General features: G+C 33.6%; 1 protein-coding gene across 1 annotated transcript; it reads right to left on the bottom strand.

The window, feature by feature from the left end:
• Positions 1 to 5,272: 5,272 nt before the first annotated feature.
• Positions 5,273 to 6,748, bottom strand: LOC149546330 (putative UPF0481 protein At3g02645). The gene has a single exon (XM_089793955.1). The coding sequence runs from the start codon at positions 6,746 to 6,748 to the stop codon at positions 5,273 to 5,275; it is 1,476 nt and encodes a 491-aa protein (XP_089650081.1).
• Positions 6,749 to 26,434: the final 19,686 nt, after the last annotated feature.

The following is a 26,434-nucleotide window of genomic DNA, read 5'->3' as shown; positions in this document are numbered from 1 at the left end:
GTCTTGAAAGTCACATGAAAGATGAAAATATCCTATGCATGTTACTCATTGCATAAGTTTTCTCAATGAGTGTTTCTATGGCTTCATTGGAACAATTCTAAACTGGGTAGTCACATATTTTTTGAGTCGTATCTATTGACCCATGAGGAAAAATGGTGCTACCTCATGAAGGCCAAATCCTAGTAATTCAGCCCAACCTTGGCTTTCAAGAAAAACAAGAAGACATAATTAGCCAGTTGTATATACTCACTTGGAGAAGTAGAAAATCCATAAATGAGTATAGAAGAATGAACTTTGTATTAGAAAAAGAAGAATCCAACATTGAGTATTGGGAAGGTGTGCTTCAATAGAGAAGGTTGAGGTAATCCTAAAGGTACCTATCTATGAACATGCTAATTCATCCTAGATCCTAAATATACCAGAAGTATTAATAATCATGGTCAAATCGATCCAGTATTCAAAGAACTCTAGAAAGATGATTTACCCATATTTTTCTCTATCTTTCCCTTCAGCCCTAAAGCCTACCTAATCCTAACATCCTAAACCATACAAACCTAAGGTCTAAAATATATATTATTATATAAATTTCCTTAACCCTATAACCATAATTTTTAAACCTTAAATCCTTTGTCCTTTCTCAATTTCCCTCTTTTACATTCTTATCCTCTCTCCTTCTTTCTCTCCCCTCTATATAATTTCCCCTATTTTTTCCCCTCTCTACCTCTCCCCCAACTCACCTAACTCTTCCCCATTAAGAGAAAGAGAGGGAAAAGGAGATATGTTTAAGCATTGTGGCTTAGTAGCTAGAACTCATACAACATTGTGAGTTTAAGTGCATTCTACTTAGTTGTGCTTAAGTTGGGGGTGTTGCCAGGGTAATTAATTATTCACCCATTACCAATTATTTAATCCTAATCAAGATAATTAATTGCATAGTATTTCGAATGTGATACACATAGGAGTTTATACCTATAGTAAGTACATGATGTACGAGAGTTCTAATTTAAGTGGGATAGTTGTTATCTATTTCACTTTATATGTGAGGTTCACCTTTAGTGAAAATATCAATCCATCATCCTCATCATATGAAACATATTTAATTATAGAATGAAGGATGATTGACACTAGGTGGACATCATTATTCCACATTAAAGAGAAGCATATAGAGACAAGGGAAAAGGGAAAAATGATTTAAAGTTTAGGGCCTATGGCTATATGGTTTAAGGTTTAGATAGTGAGAGAGAGTGAGGAAAGGAAGAAAGGGATAATGGATTTGGAATTTAGGGATTATGATTAACTAGGGATTTGGTATTAGGTTTTATATCTTGGAGATTGTGTGTGTATGTGTGTGTGAGAGAGAGAGAGAGAGGTGGGGGAGAGGGGGGGGAGGGGCGTGGGCTATATGACTCTTTGTTTCTTCCCTCCACCTTCAAGTGTCTCTCTATTCCCCTCACTTCCTTTCATCATCCATTGTTATGTACACAATCCTTTCTATATGCAAGAAATCCATTTTCATCTATTACACTCAAGTGATCCACATTTTCAAGCACATAAGTCATCATTTACAAAAAAACCTTTCAGGGTGCATTCAAGAAGTTCAAGTCAAGAAAGAAATAATTCATTGAAGGCCCTCATTTTATATCATTATTCCTGCATTTTCTTTTTAAGATATATCTTATTTCTTCATTAGGGGAGTTGTCTATCAAAGAACAATATCTTCACCAACCATGCATGAGCAATCAAGTATTCAACCCTTCAAGAAATCAAGAGCATAATTGCATCCATGGGTCTATGATTTGGCAATGGTAGATCTATTGTATTTGTGGAGACATCCTATAGAAAGAGATCCTTTGAGTGTACATCTTGGGAAATGACTTTGATTCAACATTGGCACCCCATGCATCTATCATGGGTATTGCTAATCTAATATGGACACTTTCGAAGATTATGCTTATCAGTTCCTCTTTCACCTTCCCTACTATTCATTTAAAATTAAGGGTTTAATGTATACATCAAAACCTCCAAAATTCTTATTTCTTATGTTACATAGATATATAATTATAGTTTTGTTATATTATAATACAAAATAAAAAGATTAAAATATAAAATAAATAATTTAATATTATGATACACATAATTAATCTACTATAATATTAATATAATGTTTATACATGTAGTGGTGTAGAAGCACCTAGGCTAACTCCTAGTCCTAATTTTACATTTTGTTTTTTGGCTTTTTGAACTTACCCAAGTCAGTTGGTTGTGTTTGGACCTTAGAAGGTCATGTGTGTTTTCTCCTAGATGGATTTGACTAGGCTCAATCCATTCTAGTTGTTTTTGAGTTGTTTTAGCTTACCTTGTGTTTTGGTTGTTAGGAAGATTAGGGGTATGGGTCTTATAACCTAGAATTCTGAGGAAGGTATGGTTTTGAACTTATTTTTTCCTCTATGATTTTGTTACATCATTTTTCATAGGTTGGAGGCCATACATTATCATTTGGCACAAAGATGGGAAAGATGTCAAAAAGATGTAATTGTTGCAAAAGTTTCCATTTACACAAAATTGGTTAAAAACATCTAAGTTGATGCTCTAAAGGCTAAAACATTCCTAGACATCATAAATGAATCATAATGGACCCATTTGGAAGTTTCCAAGTGATGGATGTCAAAATTTCTAGGAGACACAAAAAGTTTTCAGCAACTTTGACAAGTTGCTTGACAAGATTTTGACAAAATATTGCATTTTCGAGTGAATGAGGTTGATAGTTAGGATGAATGTCTAAAATTTCTCAAGGAACCTATAAAATCATGAAGGAGATCCATTCCAAGGGTTAGATTTTGTAATGAGTGAATTTTAAAACTAAAAACCAACATAATATTGTTCCAAAATTGACAGTTCAGGGGTTTTTGATTGCACAAACAGTTTAATGGATTAGTGGACTTCTATTTTCATTTTATCTTTTTAGTTCATTGATTTATAGTACTTTTTTTTATATATTTCAATGTGGTAGGATTTCTTTTGTATATAGTTTGAAAATCATTTGCAATTAGACAATCTATTGTTCTGTTCTAGCAATCTTTGTGAAAAATGGCTCCCCCATGAATCCTCACCATGGAATCATCATTGCCTTTAGGGACATGGAAGTGAAGTCTTTGTAAAACTAATATACAAAAGGAGAGGCCTAAACAAACTAATTTTCCATATTCCAAGTGATGTCCTAGGCAAGCTTTCAATGCATGGCCAGGTGATCACAATACTAACAAGTGGGATTTGGTGGATTGAATGTGCTAGATAGTTCAATTTGAAAGTTGTAGAAGAGGAGAGATGTATGAAGATGGTATGTGTGTGAGAAGTTTCTAAGACAATTTTTTCTATGCATTCCATTAGACCCTACCAAGTGTTGATTGAAAAAGCTTGAAACCCTTATTTTTTAGGCATAAAAATAGCAAGGGGTGTATGGACAGGTTGAGTACTTGAGAACTAAAAGATTTTGTAGTATTCCAAAAAGGGTATCCATATCTAAGATTGGTTTGCCACCTTGTTAAGACAAATTTGGAGTTGTAGCCCAAAAACTAACTTTGGAACCCTGATTCAACTAGGCCTAATTAGGATAGTTTTGCTATGTTTGAATGAATTGATAAGGAGAGCTATGGATTTTGAAGCCAAAAATTTGGTAGAAGTCCTAAACCCCTGAAATTGAATCCCTCACTCTTAGTTGAAAGTAGAATGTCCATTTTTGGTAAAGTTGTGAGTTTGGGAAACAAATTGGAATGTCCCTAGGATGGATGCAAGTTATAAAATCATTGGTTTAACTTGATAGTGAAGTGTGGAGGGTAGGATAGATATTCTCTTGAGGTTAGGGTGACAAAGGGGAGCCCTAGTAGGCTAGGAGAAAGCCTAGGTAAGTCCTTAGTGAAGTAAAGGGCTTGTAGCATCTAGTTTACATCATGTAGATTAGATCATTTATTATATTAGATTAACCCTAACCAATATTTGAACCATAATAATAGTCCCTAATCCTAATTCCATCCCTAACTGTAATCCTAACCTTAGAATCATTATGAAAACCATAAACCTAAGCATCAGTCTTACCATAACTTTAAGTCCTAATTCTAACCATAACTATCACCCTCACAATTGCATAAAATCTAGCCCCTCACAAAATCTCAACCATAATCTTGAATTTAATAACCCTAAATCTCAACCATAATCTTGAATCTAATAAACCTAAGTATATAACCTTATCTCTGGCCCTTAGGAAAATCCTAATTTTGAGGTTAAGTGCGCTTGAAAAAAAACTATATCATGTGCTGCTGTTGTAATCATTCCAATACAACTTCCTTTTGTTCATTCTTCTAGGTCTGCGCTTTGAAAAATGTCTGTTTCTATGACAAAGTTGTGAATTAGAACATATGAGGGAAACGCTTGAGGATACATTGACAAAGTTGTGAATTAGAGCATATGAGGGAAACGCTTGAGGATTCATTAATGGTATAAATTGCCCAGTTGTTTAATAACAGCCTTACTAAGTGTCGTGTGCATTATGTCTAATACCTTGTCTCGATCAGATGGCGGTTGATTCATTTCTGTTTGAGATAATGGGCTCAAAGGGAATTAAAGATTCGCATTAGGTTGCAGCAGGCACTGTAAAATTAAAATAAGCAAACTGCTTCAAGATCCCACAATTTCTCCCTGAACACATAACAAACGAATCCCTGTGTTTTCCTTCAGCTGGTTCCCACAAATATTTCACCGTACTACTGGAATCAATTTCCTGTGAAAAAAGAAAAGGTTCTACAAAACGGTTTACCTTTATTCCAAACTCTAAAGAAAAAACTTTTAAGCGGCAGAATGAATATGCACCTTACATATTTTGCCATCTATTAAGCCCTCATTTGCTAAACAATTTCGTATTCTTCTGCAGTGGGTTATACCGTTATTGAAGGATTAAAGTAATTTGCACAAGTAGTAGTATATGTTCAAAACAAATTATATAAAAGAAAGATGAAGATTCAGCTCAAATAATTTATATTTGGTAGTAATTATTAAAGATCCCTACATCAACAAACTGTAATAACTTTTAATTATTAAGTTACAGACCGAGAAACAAATTGAAAAAATATAGTAGCTTTCACCTAGTGAGCCACCAACCTAAGCGGCCAGGAGGCGAGCTTAACAATAACGAATGATAAACATGGACTACATTTATTCGGAAAGCACACAATTTCAGAAAGTGGACAGCAGAAATGGAAAGGAGTGAGAACGATGAACTTCAAGAAGACTTTGGGTTGCAAGTGATAAACAAACAAAGCACTTGCGCCATTGTCATCCAAAGTAGCAGCACGGCAGCAATAGAACCACAAACCAGCCATGGCTTGGAAAAGTAAGCAGATATGAACTCACTCCACAGGATCTTGTACTTTCTTCCCCTGTACTTATGCAACCCTCTTCGCACATCATATATTACTTTGCACGACTTATAAGGTATTATCCCTGAACATAGAGAGTTGAAGAGGTCTGCCACTTGCTGATTGCTTCCCAGAAAGTTGTTAATCACCTGAACCTTCCTTAACAAAGCAACATCCTCCTCGTTGTCAATCAACTCATCCATAAGTAGTATATATTGTGTCATTGGTCTTGGAAAGTACCTGCCTCTTGTGCTCACTTCCATTGCAATTAAATTGCTCAATACTGAATATAATTGTTGTGTTACCCTCATTTCTGGTAAATAGAGCGTCGTTGTTTTCTCATCAAATCTTATCCATTCAATGGCTGAACCCTTGTTTTCTGGTCGATTTTCAAAGGTCACTCTGTAAATGCTCACGCCTGCGCGTGTGAGCTCAGAAGCTGTAGGCAGCTTCACATAGTTTAGCTGAATATTTTCGTCCGGGCTTGTATTCGAGGAGAGAAAGCCCAAACAATGTTTACACCAACGTCCACAAAAGGTCTTCACTGAATCAGCTCCACTTTTAAACCAGCTCTGCACTGGATTGTGAGATGAAAAGAATCTTGGCTGAGTATTTCCGGGGCTTGTATTTGATGAAGGAAAGCAAGGACGCAGCTTACGCCAACGTCCACAAATGGCCAGCTTCATCGAATCAATGCCCTTCCTGAAGTAGATCTGCATGCTGTTGCGCAAAGGCGGCATTCGATACGCTTCCTCATTTTGGTAGTTGTTAACATAACTGCCAACCAAACCGAAGTGGAGCATTTCGAGGACATGAGAATATTTTTTATCATAAGGTGGAGGCATGTACCACGTAAATATTCTGTGTCTGGTCAGGCACCCGAGGACCATGTCCGCTAATTCATCCAACTTTTGACCGGCGACTTCTGGGGAACCCATCTTGATTTGAAGGATGTCCTTCAAAATCCAGAGAGGAATTTCATTTTCAAATAAGAGCAAATCACTCATTAATCCTTCCCTTATGGGACTTTGAAATTCGACATAAAAAACTGGATCATATCTCCATGTGAATTCTTTCCCTCCTCTTTCATAAATTCTTTTAGCAGAAGCACCACCTCTTAGATAATTGAGAAGAAATTCATAAATAAAGCATGCATCCCTGGTGACTGTCCACGCTAATTCTATAGAACTGCAGGAAATACGTTCACCATAGAACCTCCTAATCTGCTTGTCCTTCGGCAGCAGTTTGCCTTCAACAAATGACTTGATAGAAGCCTGCGGGTGATATTTCTTGATCCTGACATGCATCCTTCGAAGAGCCTCATTTTTAGATTTCTCCATGCCTTTCAGCTCCTCCTTCCCATGATGGAAAGGTCCGATGGAAACAAAACGTGGAGTATACATAAGATGAGAGCGTCGCCCAAATCGGGTATGTCCTCTTCTTTCATTGTCACCTCATGCCCGACTTCAATTATACAGCTGCTCAAATCGATCGCTTCTATTTCTTGACAGGCCATTCAGATATATTTACCAACTCCCTTCGATCCTTAATTTGAGAATGGGATAGTAGCAAGTATGCTTAACAAGAAGGCTGCCCGCAAATGCACATACTAGTCATCAACTTCAATGTTAAAGAAATCTTCCAACCTTAGGCAGGACCTACACCAGGAATCCTTCCGTAGCTTTGGCGAGAAAAATGGTATCTGAAGGGCTGCATTGACAAATGTAATAATCTATCGTCCAATTATATTACTTATTTAATTTAACATCTGCGGATTTTTTTTTCAAGGCTGTCGAATTATAATGGCATAAAATAATTTAGAGAGGACAAAGGTGTAATATTAAGTTGGAGAGGAAGGCCAACGTACTTTGGTGGAAAACAATATACTCGTCCATTTAACTGGGTAAGTAATATTTACTAAAGCCCATTTAAAGCGTGAACGAAGCTAGGAGTAAATTCTATTCTTATCCATCTCATTGGGTAACCAACATTTTAAATTATACGGTGAACAAAGTTAAGAATAAATTACCTCTTCATCTTTATTCAGCTAAACTTTATATTAAAAACTTAAAATAAGTTGAATCTGAAAATGAGTTAAACTGTGTAAAAGTTATTCTAGTATTATCAAGGTAAGATTTAAGTTCATTGTCAAACTAGTAACAATCTTAACTTAAGTTCATCGTCAAAATTATAATAATATTAGATCTTTTGTTAGAATTGTTCTTATGTCTTGCCTCAACTTTATAAAATTCCAATTTTTCATCAAAGAAAAATATAAATTGTATTATTATTTTTAAAATTAATATGTAAGTATTATATTTTTAAATTAAAAACTAACATTTAGTTACACATTATTTATATTTCATGTAAATTTAGTGAATTCAAAGATAATTATTTTGTAGGATTTATGTTAATTATGCACACAATTGATTTTATAAATAGATCGTGATGACATTTTCTATTTTTCTGAATTTTTTATAGACTTACTAGATATTTGTTCTAAAATTCAAATTTCTATTAACTTTTACTTTCATGAGATACAAGATTTAAGTATAATCTTTAATCATTTTTTCCAATTTTATTAGATTTAGAATATTTCACACTATTTTGAACAGATTTAACAATTGATTTTTTAGATTTTCTAGTCATTTTATAATAGATTATAATTAAATTGATGAGAGATCTAACAAGAAAATGATTTCCCAATATAATTATAATATAAAAATGCTTAGAAATCAAAATAATATAATTAAGTAAATGACATTTAACTTTACTATGTACGATTGGAATATCAAGCAAAACACGTCTATTGAATTTTCATTCTAGAGAAAAATCCAAAGCGCCGAGAAAAATTATGATTCGGGCTTTGAAAAAAGAAAATTATGATTCTTGCCTTGCAACAAGGGTTCCCACGTATTTCGTGGGAAAATCCAATTTGTCACGGCTCTTTAGGTCCCACATAGTAACATACTATTCAAATTAATTACCATTGTTCCTTCCGGGGAAAAGTAGTATACTTCAACTTTTTAATGGAAAGGATGCAATATTTAAATTCTCAAGAGTCATTGCTAGGGTCTCTGTTTATTTCAGTTACACAAGAGATATCAGTCTTTATAGAGGATTCTTTTATGACACATAATCTTATTAGTGTTAATATATAATTTTTATTATTAGCTTTAGTTTAGGTTAGTTTTATGCAATGTGTACATTAAATTGAAATTTGAATATTGAGTTATGAATTCATGTGTGAAATGTATAAAAGTAAAATTTGTTTTATTAATTAGGTAATTGACTATTAAAAATAATAGATAAAATATAAATTTAATAAATTGTAATATGAAGTGTAGTTAGTGGAAGGTTAATTTTCAAGTTAAAATTATTAGCTTCATATTAATATATTTATAAATTCACTAAATACCTTTGTGTCTGTGTGTGTGTGTAATTTAACAAAACTATTAGTGTCTTATTAACTAATCATTCTTTTTCTTTTTTTCTAACAAATTTTAAAAAATCAAACCTTATTGACTCCCTCATTTTAATTATGAATATCACATTTATGAGATGATAGTTGATAAATAAGAAGTGGTTTATCTACCTAAAGAACCCCAATTCCCACACATGTACTTGTTTTACCAAAATATGCAAAAATAGCTACCCATGGATATCAAATTTATATGCAATGATCTTTTCTCATTTTTGCACACTAAAACCGTGTGAGAGTATGGACTTTTGAAATCCTCCAAACATATTTTTACTAGTAGATAATCTCGTGAGATGTGAGTATAATATTTGTAGCTGAAGCATTTGAGCAATACAAATCCACAAAGCTTGAAGAATACTTGCATGAAAAAGATAAGAGGTAATGACAAAAGATCTACCCTTATAAAAGGAGATCGAAACCCGAAAAAGGGTCACCTAAAAGGTAAAAGTAATTTAATAATTTTTAATTAATTATTAAATGTGAATGCATAAGTGCATAGAGTGAAATCTTAAGAAGGGAATAAAGGTAATTCAATAAATGAGATTAAATTAATGCTTTACTCTAACACCCCCCCTTAAGATGAGCAACAATGTGGCTACAAATAATGCAAAAAGAGCAAGGAAACTACAATGCAATGTGGAAAGCAAACTTGGGTCCTAACAACAAGGCTTGATGAGGTACCCAATCACAACCAAATCTCTATGAAATGGAGAAATAGAGAAAATCTAGTGGGGAAAACTCTACTCCAAAAAGAGACAACAAGAAAAGAAGGAAGGCAAGAGTCATCACTGAGACCTCCCAAGGATAACTTCCTTCACCTTAAGCATAGAACATAGTTCAAGATACAATGAGGATGCAAAAGTTTTAGTGAAGATGTCTACAACCTACTGAGTAGTAGGAACGTATTTCAAGCTCAAACTACCATCCTGAATTGGATGCTTAATGAAGTGCATATCACACTCAATGTGCTTGGTCTACTGATACTTAACTAGGTTGTAGGAAATGTGTATAACATTTTGATTGTCACACCATAGAAAGGTGTTGGAAATAATCAAGACTATGCTAAGTTACTAAGAGGGGAGGGGTGAATTAGTAACTTCTAAAACTATACCAATTTCAATTCTTAATTCAATAAATCAATTGGCACTTAATTCATCACAACTGATGTAATTGCATGCATGAGAAACTAAAAATATGAAAGCATCCATAACACTTGAACTCAAAAATTTGGTGACCCAGAAACCTTCCAAATAGAAAGTAAAACTGGGGTGGGGATGATACCCACAAACATTAGTACTATAGCATAAAGTTTTCCAGTTAAGGATTACATTGATCACTTTTAATGATCTACCATGTTAGGAGCAATTAGGACTACTAGGTCAACCTTATTAGAGGTTTTACAAACATACAATGAAGTATGCACTCGATAAATAGATTTATGAAAGACTATTAAGTCTAACTTGTTAGAGAATTTTGACTTGTTCACCTATTAGGATGAAGTGGTAGATCTCTGACTTGCAACTGAGTTTCCTGATAGAGATTCCTTGGTGTACTGATCACCTTTCTGTGATAGATATATCTCTGCTACTCCTTATACTATTATGGCCTTTACAATTTGCTCTTCTTTTGTTGTATTACTTGCACATTCACTTTCACATTCATACACTACTTCATATATTTCATACCCTTATTCCTTGGATATGATAAAATACATTACATATATATACCAATCCAAATTACAAAATTACAAAGTTGGCTCACATGAAGACTGACTTGGTGAAGTTCTGATACATAGAATCTACCATCATTACTCAGCTTGTCGTGCACTTGGTAGATGTAGAAGCTTGATCCATACTAATCACTTTAAAGTAGTCTTGAACTCAGTCTGCAGTGGTGACTCAGTAGATACTATGCAACTCAGCATAAACTAAATCATTTGTTTACCATGACCGAACTTGGTAAACACTAGCACCATAAGCTTGGTTAACACTAGCTTTGCATTACATGAACTGTTAACTCAATAGACACTATAATGCTTGGTAACCACTAATAAACTTGGTGTATTCTAAAATGCTCAATTTGAACTGCTCGACTTTGTACTAATTGAATTTGCTCATTAACCATTGAGATGCTTGGCAAACATTGTAAACTATACAATTAGCTCGATAGTCATAAAAAATATGAATAATTGTGTGTCACTAATAAAAAACTTGACTAATATGTCAACACAAGTTGGAACTACTAGGAGAAAATCCAAACTTGTCATCAATAGTCAAAGCCACAAAACCTCTTGACTAGCCAATACAACTACCTTATATTCTGGCTCTATAGATGATAATGCATGAGCATGCTGCTTCTTGCAAGATCATGTGATAGGACAAGAACCAAGACAAAAGACAAAACTATAAGTAGAGTTGCAATCATCAATATCACCAACCCAATCTAAATTTTTGAAACCAACAATGTGAGGATCCCCTAATGCGTAGTGAAAATCATAACATGGTGTACCCTTAATGTACCTCAAGATACATTTGGAAGATTTCCAATAAATCAGATGCGGATAATGGGAGAATCAAGAAATAAGTCCAACTACAAAGGAAATATAAGGATGAGTGTGTGTCAGGTAGAACAAACTACCCACAAGCTATCTATATAGAGTGGAATCCACTGTAGGAGTAGAGAAATTGATAGATAAAACAACACCTGACTGAAAAGATGTGGGAGTAGGCTTGTAATCAAGCATGTGAAATCTCTAAAGAATATCAAGAGCATATTTTTGCTAGAGTATGGTTATCCCATCCAAAGATTGGAAAACCTGTAGGCCCAAAAAATAATGCAAAAGTTCAAGGTTTGTCATCTCAAATCACTTTCTCAATGCTTGTTGAACACTCTGGCACCAAACCAACTTTCTTCCTTTGAGAAGAGGAAAAAGATCCCATATATGGTTCTACATCAAAGAAGAGTACTCCTCATCCATAGCCCTATCCCACTCTAAGTGTCCTCTCTCCTATAAAAAACTTTGTGGATCTTCTAAAATGGCATGACTCAAGAGGCCACTACCCACAATCTAAGCATAGGTGTGATGAGCATTAGTAGGATCACTTGTGAAAGGTCTGACTGCATCAATAGTATCATGATCTCGCTTAGGCACTCATGAAACATCTAGTGGAGGTGGTGAAGGGGGATCAATGTCTAGATTTTCCTTAGATAATGTATAATATTGTAGAGGATTAGAGGAAGTACTAGATAGTGAGGAAGAAGCTGGAGAGGTAGGACCCAATCGAGGATAATGCTCATCAAACTAAACATCTCACTGAAATAAGATATCTCTAGAATTAGGATCAAACAACATGTATGCCTTCACATCCTAATAGTAGCCATAAAAAATGAGTGGTCAAATCTTCTTCTCCATGGATTTTCATTGAGCATTTGGAATAAATGCCCAAGCCTCACTACCAAAAATGTGGAAAGTAGAAACATGGAGCTTGACAGGAGTCCAAGCATCCCCAGGAGTCAAGTGTTGCAATATCTTTTGAGGAATCCAAATCTTAATACAGTTGGCAGAATTGATAGCTTTAGCATAAAATGGAGAACCCATAGCTTGAGACTAAATCATACAATTAGCCATTTCCTGTAATGTCCTTTTCTTTCTCTTTGTAATCCCATTCCACTGAGGGGTGTACGAAATTGAGAACTAATGTTGTAAACCATGCTTAGTGAAAAATTCTTTGAAAGATTGATTTACATATTAACCCTCATTGTCATTGCATATACACTCGATAGAAATACTAGATTGCTTCTCCAGAAATCTCTTAAAGGTTTGAAAGGAATCAAAGACATTGGACATGTACTTCAAAAAGTACACTCATGTGCATCTAGAGAAGTCATCTATGAAGTTGAGAACATATCAAGCACCTAAAAAATATGGAGTCAGAAATGATATAAGAGCATTGTGTATCAACTTCAATGGTGCCTTAGCATGTGTGGATCTACCTGCTAGAAAAAGATCTCTATGATGTTTGCCAAGTGCACAACCTTGACACACACCATTAGTACAAGAGATTTGATGAACCCAATGAATAGCTCCTATGTACTCATCTACTATAGATATTTGTAGTTGACATAGCCAAAACACTCATGCCAAATTTTTCTCATTGTGTTTGCATGGGAAATTAGAGAAACACCTGTAGAATTAGACTCTCAAATCCATCAAACTGATATAAGTAAGACTAAAGATCAACACTCCTTGCAACAATAACCAAGTTAGGATCATAGAGATCTCGAATAACCACATCATGTGGTGAGAACTCAACTATCTTTCTAGAGCCTGAATGACAGATCTGAAAGATAGACATGAGGTTCAAAGATATGGTTGGAACCAAGAGAACATCTTGTAATGAACCACCTTCTAAAGAGATAGTTCCTAAACTTGTGACTGAAAGTTGAGAAGAATCACCAACTACAATTTGTATAGTAACACTTTGACCAAGTGAGGTAACCAAATTAGGTGAATGTGCCTTATGATGTGAAGCACTGAAATCAAGAATCCAAGAAGTTGTAGAAGAAACTACTCATGTAGAAAAAACATGTCATTTCCCTATAGGAGGAGGTGGAGGATTTAGAGAAGTAATACTAGTATATTCCATGGCCTCCTCTAAAGCCTCAAGACATTTCCAACATCTAGAAATAGGATGTCATTCCTTTCTAGAAAAATAGTATGGATGACATGTATACTTCTTAGTCTTGGAGGAAAACAAACCAAATATAGAAGAATTGCCCTTCTGAGAGGGCTTCTGAACATTTTATTTGGGAGTAGGCTTGGAGGAACACTTTCTTCTTGTTGAATCTAGCTGATACTTCAAGTTTCTGCTTTAGCATTCTTCTAGATGTCTCAGTTACAAATGCCTTTGTCTTTGAACTAGTCATAGAATCCAACTGTGTAAGTTTCGAATGCTCTCTAGTCAAGAAATCACAAAAGACCTCAAAAGTAAGTATAAAAAATCTATTACCCAAAGCATCTTTGGTAGAATAGAACGTACAAGAAAAAATTTGAAAGTTCCCTCAAAGCTTAGAGAGAATTAGATAAATATGCGTAGTGTCATCCTTCGTCTTTCAACAACCTTGCAATAAGGATCTCTATTGATTAAACTTCATCAAGAAGTCATTAATGGTTAGAAAGAAATCTAGGACAAGAGAGGTAAGCTTTGCCTCAATTTGAATTTCCCTAAACTTATTCACAATACCAAACAAGCCTTGAATCCTCAACTACATAGCTAGAGGGGTATTGCACTCGTCAAGATGAAACTATAGACTATTAGATATTTGTAGAGAAATTAACCCCACTGCCTCTCATTCATATTGTTCTTATGTTGCATAACCTCATAAGGTCTCTGAAAAACTAGTTGTATGACATCTTAACAAGAAAACAACCCTTTTGGCTGAAGAACCTGAGTAATCAAGGTCTTCCAAGTGTGATTGTTATGTAGGATCATAAGTTCTAGACAAGAAGAGTTCTTGGCAATTTTTTTAGAAGGTGTTCAATTTTTTTTGATTGAATTTTTGGTTTACATAAATAAATAACAGTAACAATGTGACAAAACACCCCCTACAATGCAAAACACTGAACCCCTACTGCTAGTAGGAATGTGTAAATGAGACAAGAGAAAAAAACTTTTAGAAAAGAATCACAAATGGGTGTGTGCACGATCATGGTGTGCCAAAAAGTGGTGATCTAAAAAATTTGTAGTTATGAAATATCTCAAACAATTTCAAAATATATTCCAACCTTTTTCCTACCCACTGTGTTACTAAATGAAAAAAATTAATATCTTTATAAGGTCTACTATATCTTTTGATACCAAACCTATATGTTCAACTTTAAAAAGATCCTAAAAATGTGCTTTGGGCCTATTTTCATGTTATTTTTACTTCAAATATGTAGGCGATGACTTTTTTTCACCAAAATTTGATGAAATGAAAAAGGTTTCTTAAGAATGTTCTTATCTTTCCATAAATGTAATGTTTGTCAAATTATGAGTTTAGTAACTAATTATTACTTATTTTCTAATGGAGTTATGTATAAAGTGTTGATTGATGCACTACTTAAAAAATAGCTATAACTTCCAAATGGTACAATATTTTTTTAAATCTAAAAGATGCATCACATTCTATGTTTCTTCTACTATAAGGAAAAAAAAGAAAAAATGATTTTTTTAGAGTTTTGAATTAGTTAAGGTGGTCAAACATGAGAGTTTTTTATTCGAAAAATACTAAATTCAAAAAATAATTCTTAATTATTTATTTAGAATAAAAATACCCAAAAATATGTGTCAGATCCAGGCATGAGTTTTCTACTTATATCTAGAATATTATTAGAAAATATTTTCATTTGATTTTGATTAAGATGGTCAGACATACATCTACTTCTTATTTTTGTTCTAAAATTTTTGTAACATTGCTTTAAAATTCAAAGTTTTGACCGATCAATTTTTTTTTTTGAGATAAGTCCTAGTAGTTTAGAAACTAGATTCAATTTTCTAGAGATTCTTTTCTCTCAACTTTTTGATATAAAGTTAATAACAAGTAGAAAATTACACATCAAGTTGACATGACCCTAATTTTCTAATTTTTTATTGCCACTTAAGAGAATAGTTTGATTGACCATGGTCCTACACATACACAAATACTTGGTACAAAATATTGGCAAAATGATAGGGAATATGGAAATTTCTCGAGAACAGATTTCTAACAATTTTTCCAGATCAAAAAATGGAGCTATAGTGAAGAAGTTGCACTCCCTAGAAGATAGAAGTCATCAATGGACTTCAATAACAAAAATAGGTACCAAATAGAAAATAAAATTCCAAAAATTCCTAGTCCATCATCTCCATCTTAGAACCAACTTTTTGATACTTCTTTCAGATCAAAACAAGACCCCCGTATGTTCAAGATATTGTGAAAAAACTACAGGGCCCCTTGTAAAGCCTAAAAAAGAATTTTATTTTAAAAATAAAATAAAATAAATCCCACCACTTGGTGGAGTGGTAGCCTAGTAGAGGGTAGGCAGACAACGGCAGAGCCACTAGCACTATTTGCGCATAGGCTACATAGCAATACCGCATCGAGAGCTGACTAGCGATAACCACAATGGTTGAAAGCACCACCAATTTTTTAATATGAAAAATTTCCTTAGATTGTGTGTAGAGGTTGTATGGCCCTATTGTGAAAATTTTTTCCCACCCAAATCAATGTTATCTAAAATTGACAAATTTTATATGAAAATAGGGATTTTGATGCGTTCTGAATCCAACCTTGATGTCTGTTTGGCCTCAAGTGTGCTTTGAAAATTAGAGAACCAACGCCCCTCCCCACACACACATTTTCACAAAAAAAAAAACTAGAAAAAAATTAGACCTGTTCTATCAAACTTTTGTTCTCCTTTTTCTCTAAATACCAAACTAGCTACAATAGATTAGGATCTAATACCATAAAGGATTTGAGCAATACAAATCCATGAAGCTTGAAGAATACCTGCATGTAAAAACTTGTCGCAAAGAAGAAAAAGAACAGAAGAGGCAAGGGTTTTCTCTAGAGAATATGAAAATTGTATTCTTACAAATGAAAAATAAATAGATAATTACAAAAGTTCTATCCTGGTAGAAGAAGATCAAAACCCAAAAAAGGGTAACCTAAAAGATAAAATTCATTTAATAATTACTAATTAATTATTAAATGTGAAGCATAAGTGCATAAAGTGAAATCTTAAGAAGGGAATAAAGGTAATTTAATAAATTAAATCAAATGAATGCTTTGCTTTTACAGTAGCATATCTTCTTTTCATTGACTATGAAATAAGCTACAAAAACCCCCTCTTCATTGTACAATATATGATGAAATATTTGAGGTTTGGTTCTCTTTTTTAATTTTAAGGATTCTTAGTTTGATACTTTGCACTCTAGAATACTCTTAAATTATTCAGATGGGATACAATGGTTATGTCAATATTTTTATATTCTTTAAATTATGCTAATGTATTGTTGATGAAAACTTTTTGGTCATGGTATTTTTCATATAAAATAAATTTTTTGGTGGAATAATTACATCTTTACTTTCTTATATGCAAAAAAAATTACATTTGTTTTGAAGTGTCATTTCCTTTAGGTGAGATATAGGTTCAAATGCTCTAAGTATAATTGTATATGGGTAATATTTTATTTTGGACTACCCATTGAAGGTAAAGGAAGGTTTAATATTGTGACCATCTAATGATTTCACTCTAAATATAAATTTGAATATCATTCCTTTTCTCTCTATATTTTCAATGCCAATGATTTCCTTGTGTAGCATATGTCCTTAAGACTTGTCTATAGCAATAACAAATGACATGGCAAGTGACAAGCGCCTTCAATTTCCTAATGTTATAGGTGGGTCAATATAATTAGAAAAAAGTGCAACAACTTACATGGGGATATCTAGTGTCCTAAACCTTGCCCCAATATAATTAGAAAAATTAGCAACAACATACATGGGTACCCTATTCGACCCCTTTCAACCCATTTTATGAAAACATATGTTCCTAGTGGAATTAGGACCACTAAGGACATATGCCATGTGTTTGCATGGTTCAGAAGGGCTCATCGAGTATTCTATGACCCCTATTGACGCATTATATGACAACATATGTTCCTAGGGGTTCTACAACCCCTAAGAACCTACATCATGTGTTTGAATGACTCAAATAGGGTCACATGGTTCTCTATGATCCCTTTAGACCCATTAAATTAAAACATATATTCCAAGGGATTCTAGGACCCATAGGAACAAATATCATGAGTTTGAATGAATCTAAAGGGGCCATAGAGTATCCCATGAACCCTTTCAACCCATTATATGATAACACATGATCTTAGGCATTCTAGGACCTATGTTTAATGGGTTAAAAGAGGTCATATGGTACCATATGACCTCTTTTGACCCATTAAAGGATAACATATATTCCTGAACATATATCATGTGTTTGAATGAGTTGAAAGGGATTATAGAGTACCATATGACCCCTTTCGACCCATTATATGACAACATATGTTCATAGGGACATAAATCATGTGTTTTAATCAATTGAAAGGGGTCATACAAATTTTGACAAATTATATGACAACATATGTTCCTAGGGGTACTAGGGCTCCTAGGACTTACATCATGTGTTTGAATAGATTAAAATGGGCCATAGTGTATTCTATGACCCTTCTTAATCCATTATATGACAACACATATTCCTAGCAGCCCTAGGACTCTGAGAGACATATATTATGTGTTTTAATGGGTTGAATGTAGTCATAGGGTGCCCTATGACCCCTTTTCCCCCATGACCTCTACACAAACTTGATGTCATATAATGGGTTAAAAGGGGTTGTAGGGTATCCTATGACCCCTTTATACCTATTAGATAAAATTATCTGTGTGGTTAGGAGTTATAAGACTCTTTAGAACACTTAATATTATCAAATACATCAAAAGAGGCCATAACGTACCTAAGACCACTTTGGACCCTTTATATCAAATTATCTATTTTGTTACTAATCCTAAGATCCCTAAGCACACTTAATGTCATTGAATGGGTCAAAAGGGGTCATAGGGTATTCTAGGACTCCTTTCGAGGCATTATATGACATCATCTATGTAGTTATGGGTCTTAGGACCCTTAAGCACACATATTGTGATTAAATGGGTCAAAGAGTTTCAAAAGGCACCCTATGACCTATTTTGATCCTTTGGAACCATTATATGTATGTTTAAGGTTCCTAAGTCTTTTAAAAAAATTACTCTAAGGATCCTGGAAAAGGGTCACATAATATTATTAAAAAATATATTTTTTTAAGCAACACTAAAAATGTCCAAAAAATATGTTTTTGGCATATTATTGTGTGTTTTTGACTTTGACCATGTAGCAAGTGACACATTTTTCATCCAAATTTGATGAAACAAAAAGAGTTTATTGAGAATATTCCTAGATTACCATTGGTATATTGTCTCCCAAATTATGATGTAAGAAAGTAATTATTTCTTATTTTCTAATGGAGGTACCTACAAAGTATTAATTAACATACTGTTTGAGAATTAACTATAACTTTCAAATGTATAACTATTTTAATGAGAAGGTAGGCTTTATTTAAATGTATGTTAGATGTAGTATTTAAAATGTGTGTGTGTGTGTGTGTGTGTGTGTGTGTGTGTGTGTGTGTGTGTGTGTGTGTGTGTGTGTGTGTGTGTGTGTGTGCGCGGGTGTGTGTGTGTGTGTGTGTGTGTGTGTGTGTGTGTGTGTGTGTGTGTGTGTGTGCGTGTGTGTGTGTGCGTGTGTGTGTGTGTGTGTGTGTGTGTGTGTGTTTTATTCTTTCCAGGTTACCTTATTTTATATGTTCAAGAAGATAGTTTTTTTGTAATCTCTAACCACTTCAATGTATAGGCAGCAAGATAGGGATGAGTTTATTGTGTTGTAGGGATGGATGTAATATGTAATTGTTCTTTGGCTAGCCTTTGATTCACATTAGAGTCATTTGTGGATTCATATTAATTTAACTTGGATCCACTTTTTTGTAAAAAGTATTGTGATTATTTAACTGGGTTATGCCGCTTTTATGCTGTAATAATAAATGACCTTGGTCTTGGGCTAGACTAGAGGTTTTCTTCTCTGTTCTTTCCTACCAATGCCCGTTTCAATGGAGGTACTTTGATGCAATTATTTTTTGTTTATTAATCAATATAATCAAGGCTTAGGCCATTTACTGATAATAAAAAAAACCATAACTTTCAAATATTATACCATTTTTAAAATTGAAAAGATGTATCACATCCTATGGTTTTCCAACTTATAAGGAAAAGAAAGGAAAAAATTAATTTTGAATTTGTTAAGGTGGTCACACACATGAATATTCTGAAATTCTTATAGTAGAAAATTCATAATTAATTATCTGTTAAGATTAAAAATACCCAAAATATGTGTCGCATCTAGGCATGGGTGTACTTCTTATATCTAGAATCTTTTTTAAAAATACTATCATTTGATTTTGATTAAGGTGGTCACACATACATCTACTTCTTTTTTTTTTTCATGAAATATTTATACCACTATATTAAAATCCAAAAAATTGACCTATTTCTTCTTCTTTAGATAAGGCCTAGTAGTTTAGAGACTGTGTTCTATTTTCTATAGATTATTTTCTTACAAGTTGTTGATGTAAAGTCCATAACTACTTTAAAATTATACGTCATGTTAACATAATGATGATTTGTTGATTTTTCACTACCACTTAGTGACATAGTTTTGTTGACCATGACCCATATTATATGAGTAATTATTTTCATGAACTCCTCTCTCATGAGAATGAATAAAAAAATTAGCAATCATTGGATCTAGGTGATGCTCACAAAGGTGAAGCATGAGACTTTGTAGGAGATCACCCATCTTAGTATTACTCTAGTTTGAATGTACTTAACTATAAATGATTTTCCCCATAGTTAAATCTAATCTACAATTACTCTTTTTGATATATTTTCCTCTTTAATGGAATCATCTTCATCACCCCAAAATCTAAATATCATGCATTCTGAGCTTTTTGACAATTTCGTAAGAGTGCATGAAGACTTACACCTCTCTCTTCAGGTTTGAGGATGGTATATTTATCATCAACATGAAAAATATTAAGGCGTTAGATTCAAAAAATACGTAGGAAAATACATCAAGGAACTAGAAAAACCATTATAACAAGATTTTCTTCTTTGAACATAGAAGAAAAATATTTTTTCATGGACATGGCATGTTCTTTTAGTGACCAATTTAAGTGTATTACCATAAGAGTGTGAAAGGCATCAAGATGGAACTCTAACAACAAACTAAAAGCACTAAAGTACAAGTTCCTTGTTAAAGAAATATAAGGTCTTGTACCTTTATAAAAATACATGACCACCTATGGGACATGAGGAGAAAAATGGGAAATGAGCTCAAGCAACCTCATCATGTGTGGCATCCATGCTATCTTAAAAAATTGGTATTCTTATTTCTCCTACATATTTCTAATGTGGACCAGATTTATTTGATCTTTCAACCCTGACTTCTATGAATGCATCATATTTTAAATTAACATAAATCCCTTTTGTGAATGTAGGAATTAAAAGGACTTGAAACATCACCATGCAAACAAAAGGAAGGTGTTTCCATCCTCTTTTTGATATGACCCTAAATTGTAATGTTAAATTCTTCATAGGAGAATTGAATAATAGTGTAGAAATCTTGTCATGTTTGTCAATGCTTGACCTTTGGTATCCATATCTATACTCTGGACCATATTCTTCCAATTTCAAACATCTAACACATCTAAAACACAAGATTTTGAGCATTGAATCAAAAATTTCTTCAAATGTTTTATTTTCATCCTCTCTATATATTTTTGATGTTTTAGAATTTCTTGATATACATTGATATTAGAAAAGGTGTGTCTTTTCATTCAATTAATTGTACTATTTATTAATATTAGTATAATTAATAATCTAATCATTATATGTGTTTCGACTTCTATGTAGAGCCATAATTTAATAGAGTAATTAAATGGTTTTTGGTAGTTCATGTGTTTAATTAGAGGAGATAGCATTAAATAATTTTTCTTATTTTATTAAGCCATTTCAATGGACCATTCTTAAACATCAAAAAGTGAAAAAAAAGTAAGCTTGCAAAAAGTAACTAAACTATAACTATTTAATACTTTTAACTTAGGAATAAAGTCTTAGTCTATGATGTTTAAATTATCTTATTTTATAATCATATTTTATGATGTTATTTTGTTTATGTGTATTCTTTCCTAAAAGAATGGTAATTGAAATAAAAGATCCTACTAACACACTACCAATTGAATATATTTCCATGTTCAAATATTTGTAAATCTTATAAGTTGTGCTCATATCATATTTGTTTCACAAAACAACTTATGGTAACATTTGAATTTAAAATGCCAAAACAAATAATTCACACCACTATCCATACTATTTTTCTCACAACAAATTTTTTAAATTAAAATAATGATAGAATATGTTCAATTTAAGATTAATTTTTGAAATGAAAAACACAAAATTAAATAAACGTAAGAAGAAAAAATTAAGAATTAAAAAAATGAGCTTCAAAAAAAATTTTAAATAACTAAAATCAATTTTATGAATATCAAATATCAAATAACTCTAAGAAAATTATAATTTTAAATATAAAAAATAATTCCTAATCTAATTTTTTTCTAATTATATAACACCTAATGAATTTTTAATATTTTGATACTATACCATTCACAAGTTTTCTTGCTCCTTCTCTTCTTCCTCTTTTTCTTCCATTAGTGCATGTAGCTCTCCTATAGTAACTATGATGGATGGAGTGCTACCAAAATCATCACTATCACTATTGTCATCATCCTTGATTTCAATGGGATCATCACTGGGCTTTTGCAGATGATAGATGTTCTTCCACATATTTGTTGCATCACTTACAACATGCTCAATGTCCTTAATTAAAATTAAACATGTGTGAAATCTAATCACCATTTTACCTTCATTGTTCTTCATTTCTTCCTTTATTTATGCTCCAGTGAGACTGGGTAGAAGATTCTTCAGGAATTTCTCATATATGTCTTTAACCATTTGGGTGGCTGACTCCCATCTTGGTTGCAATCTCTCCAACAGCTCTTTGGAGATTTGAGGGGCAAGTTGGTCTAGGGAGTATTTCCGTTTTCCCATTTTGTTGAGTACCAGTTCCTCAATCTACATTTTCTCTGCATCAGTCCTTGTTTCAAATTTCAATGCCTTGAAATTTGTGATGCCAGCTTCCTCTTCCAATTGGTTTAGCCTTTCCTCAAATGTGAGTGGAGGCCTAACAAGTATAGGTTCTTGCTTGGTTTTTCTGGTTCTTCTAGAGAATATTGCAATAGGCTTCTTCATAGGTTTGGTGATAATCACCTTCCCTTTCTTCTTTGGCGGTTCCTCTTCTTTTTCAGATTCAAGTTCTTCACCTTCTTCTTCTTCTTCTTCTTTATCCTCACCTTTTCCTTCGATAAGCATAAGAGGGCCAGTTTTAGTTTTCAATTTGGCTATCTTCCTCTTTCCTTTTCTTATGGCTTGGGGTAGCTTGATTTCAAGCTCAATTCTGGCCTTTGCCTCATCATATGTTCCAAAAATTGGTTGCTTTGGGTCTACTACCTCATTCACCAGTGCTTCAATAATTTCCTTGGCCTCATCAATATTTACCTTGTAAGGAAGAGGTTTCACCTATGCAACTCAGGGTCTGACTGCCTAAATGTATACCTTATCATAGTCAACCATGAAGCATACATCATCTTTGTAATCTTCAACCAGTTTTGGTGGGATTCATAACCTATTATTCATCCTTTCCTTGAAATCTTCAAAATAGTTATCCATAACTTTTTCAAAGTTTTCACCCATGTCAGCAATAAACTCATTAATCTGATATAAAATTGGAACGTCTTTTCTCCATACAATTGTTCCTTTTAACAAGGAACCAAATTTGTAGGGATTATTCTTTGAAGTCCTTATGCTGTCCATATTTTCGTTTAATTGTTTCAACAACAATTCTAATAGGTCAAATTCAAGATTTTTCTTCACAATTTTGAATGCCAAATCAATAGCCTCATAGGGCACACTATTCAGACGACTGGAGCTATAAATTTTGTGGGAAATGACGTGAATTCCAAACCTTAATTCAACATCAAATACAGTGCTGACCTTTAAACCTCTACTGTCCCATTCAGCTAGGGTTTGCTTCTGCAACTCCTCTGGACCTAGGGTTTTGGTAGTTTTTGCTTTACTTAGCATGGGGAGACCAGTAATCTTATGAATCATCTTCTTGGTGATTAACATTGGCTGCTCTAACCATAGTTGCCCGTTATGAACACGATTGAGTATGTACCTGATGCACTTGATTAGGAAACTTCTTGGCAAGTGCGAGATATGGGTTAACCCTTTGGTCTCTAGATGCTTATGCTTGGGTTTCAGAGAGCCATCAACACTCATTTCTCCTAGGGCATTGTCCATCTCTAGGTTTTCAATATCTTGAATAGAACATTTGAAATGTGTACGAATGTCATTTATGAGAAGTACCTTAGGTGGAGTTTGTGATTGAGCTCCATTGGGGTCGAGTGACTTTGCAATTGCTAGAACTAGCTTGAAATTCGGCACCTTCCACTCTACTCCTTTAACTAGCATTTTTGAACCTCTTTTTGCCTTGGTGCTACTGCCACTCCTGGATGCCATCATTGCTCGATAGGTGTAAGAAAATTTTGAACAAATTCTCTACTTGAAAATCGCTTGAAATCGCTTAGAATTTACTTTGGAATTGCTAGAAATTTCTTAGCTCTATAATCATGGTGAAAAATGAAATCAAATTCTACCCTTTTGATGAAATTTTTTCTATAAATTCTTGGTATGAAGGTAGCTGAGATGACATAGTGTTTGATAGGCTATCATTCACTTGCTCAGTAGAAGCTTGCAACTCGGTGATCAAATAATTTTTTTTTTGCTCCTGACCTAGCTTGGCGAGGTCTTCAACCCACTTCCTAGTTAGATGCAATTCGGCGAAAGATACATTTTCTTTGATCCTTGTGTATCTAGAATACTAATTTGATCATTTTGCTTTCTTTCATTTTGAAACTGCTTGAGATATCACTAGAGGATGCAGTTCCATATCCTTGTTTATGGATCTAACTAGAGATGGTGGAGTCAACCAGTTCTTGAGTGACATTGCCATCATTTGAATTTATTTGCTTGGTAGATTTAGGAATCCACTGTTGCCTCACCTGCTTTCGAATGTTTTCAACTTTAGCTTTCTTTTCATCTTCAACTCTTCCTATGTTCATGCAATTTTTAGCTATATGATCGAGTTTTGTTCATGTATAACACCTTACAGTAGTATCCTTCTTCCTTAGGTGATGTATTGCACAATTTATACCAATATGTCCATATTCTCTACAATAATGACATTTGCACCAGATATTGTAGTCCCATCCAAATATTGCTTTAACAAGTTGTTCAGCTAGATTGAATGATTTGGATCTACATTGGAATGCCTTGTGACCATGCTTCTTGCATTTGTGACAATTTCCTTCAAATTTTGGTTTCTCCTTGCATTCATTAGCTTTATGACCATGTTGACTGCAACTGTAGCATTTACCATTGAATTTACTTTTTTCATTGCTCCAACACTTGTTTGATGTATGACCTAACTTACCACAGTGATTGCAAGTAGGTCTTTAATTCCTTTGGGCACCTTGTTTGGAGGTTTCACCTTCTTCCTTATAACCAAGTCTAGCTTTACCTTTTTTTCTATGAAGATTCTGCTCACTTTGTTGATTTAATTAAGTCATGTCTGCTTGAGATTTCATCATTCTTTCATTAACTTTCTTTTTAATGATTAAGTCATTTTCCAAAATTTCATTGATTTGTCTTTCAGATCTCTAGTCACTTTGTAAGATTTTATTGATTTGTCTTTCAGTGATTAGATCATTCCTCAGGGTTTCATTTTTCAGATCTTAGATTCATAATTTCTTCATTTGCATTAGATAGTTGATCCACAAGATCTTCATGCTGATTGGATTGATTATTTCTTGTCTCTAAGTCTTTAGTTGCCTTGTTCCTCTGTTCCAAAACTTCACATAGCCTGATTAATTGGATTTCCTATTCTCTTTTAAGCTTTCTTACTTCTTTCTGTAGAGAGCCATTCTTTGCTAGAAGTTCCTTGATTGCCTCATTAGCTTCATCTGAACTACTTGATGGTAAAAGGTCTTCAATATTTTCTTCAACATAATGATGGTCATTCATTTGTCTTGCAAGTTCCTTCCTTCTCTTCAAGGATTGAGAAAGATGCTCCTTTGCCTCTTTGAGTTGAGTCATGGCCATTTCCAGATCTAGCTTTTTCATTTTCAATAGCTTTGTCAAGTCTAAATATCTCCACTATCCTTGATCTTTGCTCAAGCTATCAAGGTTTATCCTGAGAACCAGAATGCTCTAATACCAATTGTTGGAAATATTCAAGATATGATGGGTTATTGAGAGGGGGTGGGTGAATCAGTAACTTCAAAACTTTAAACAATTCAGCACTTTAATCATATATACTATTCACCATTCATTCATCTAATTTAATGCATATATGAGAAATCAAATATCCATAACACATGCACACAGTGATTTGGTAACCCAGAAACTTTCAAAATAGAAAGTAAAACTTGGGTGGGGATGATACCCACAAAACTTCATTGCTGCAGTATGAAGTTGGCCTGTTAAGGCTTACATTGACCACTTCTGGTGATCTGCCCTATTAGGAGCACAAAGGACTACTAGGTCCACCTTGTTAGAGGATTTACAAACATACATTGAAGTATGCACTCTGTTAGGAGATTTATACAAAGACTATTAAGTCTACCCTGTTAAAGGATTTACAAAATTGATTCACTTGTTAGGAAGAAGTAGTGGATTTACTTACAAACTTGATTTGCTGATTAGA

This window comes from Cupressus sempervirens, chromosome 7 (assembly GCF_028749045.1).
Source record: "Cupressus sempervirens isolate cs-2001-9-10 chromosome 7, ASM2874904v1, whole genome shotgun sequence".
Lineage (NCBI taxonomy): Eukaryota > Viridiplantae > Streptophyta > Pinopsida > Cupressales > Cupressaceae > Cupressus > Cupressus sempervirens.
This window is presented reverse-complemented; position numbering and strand designations above follow the sequence as displayed.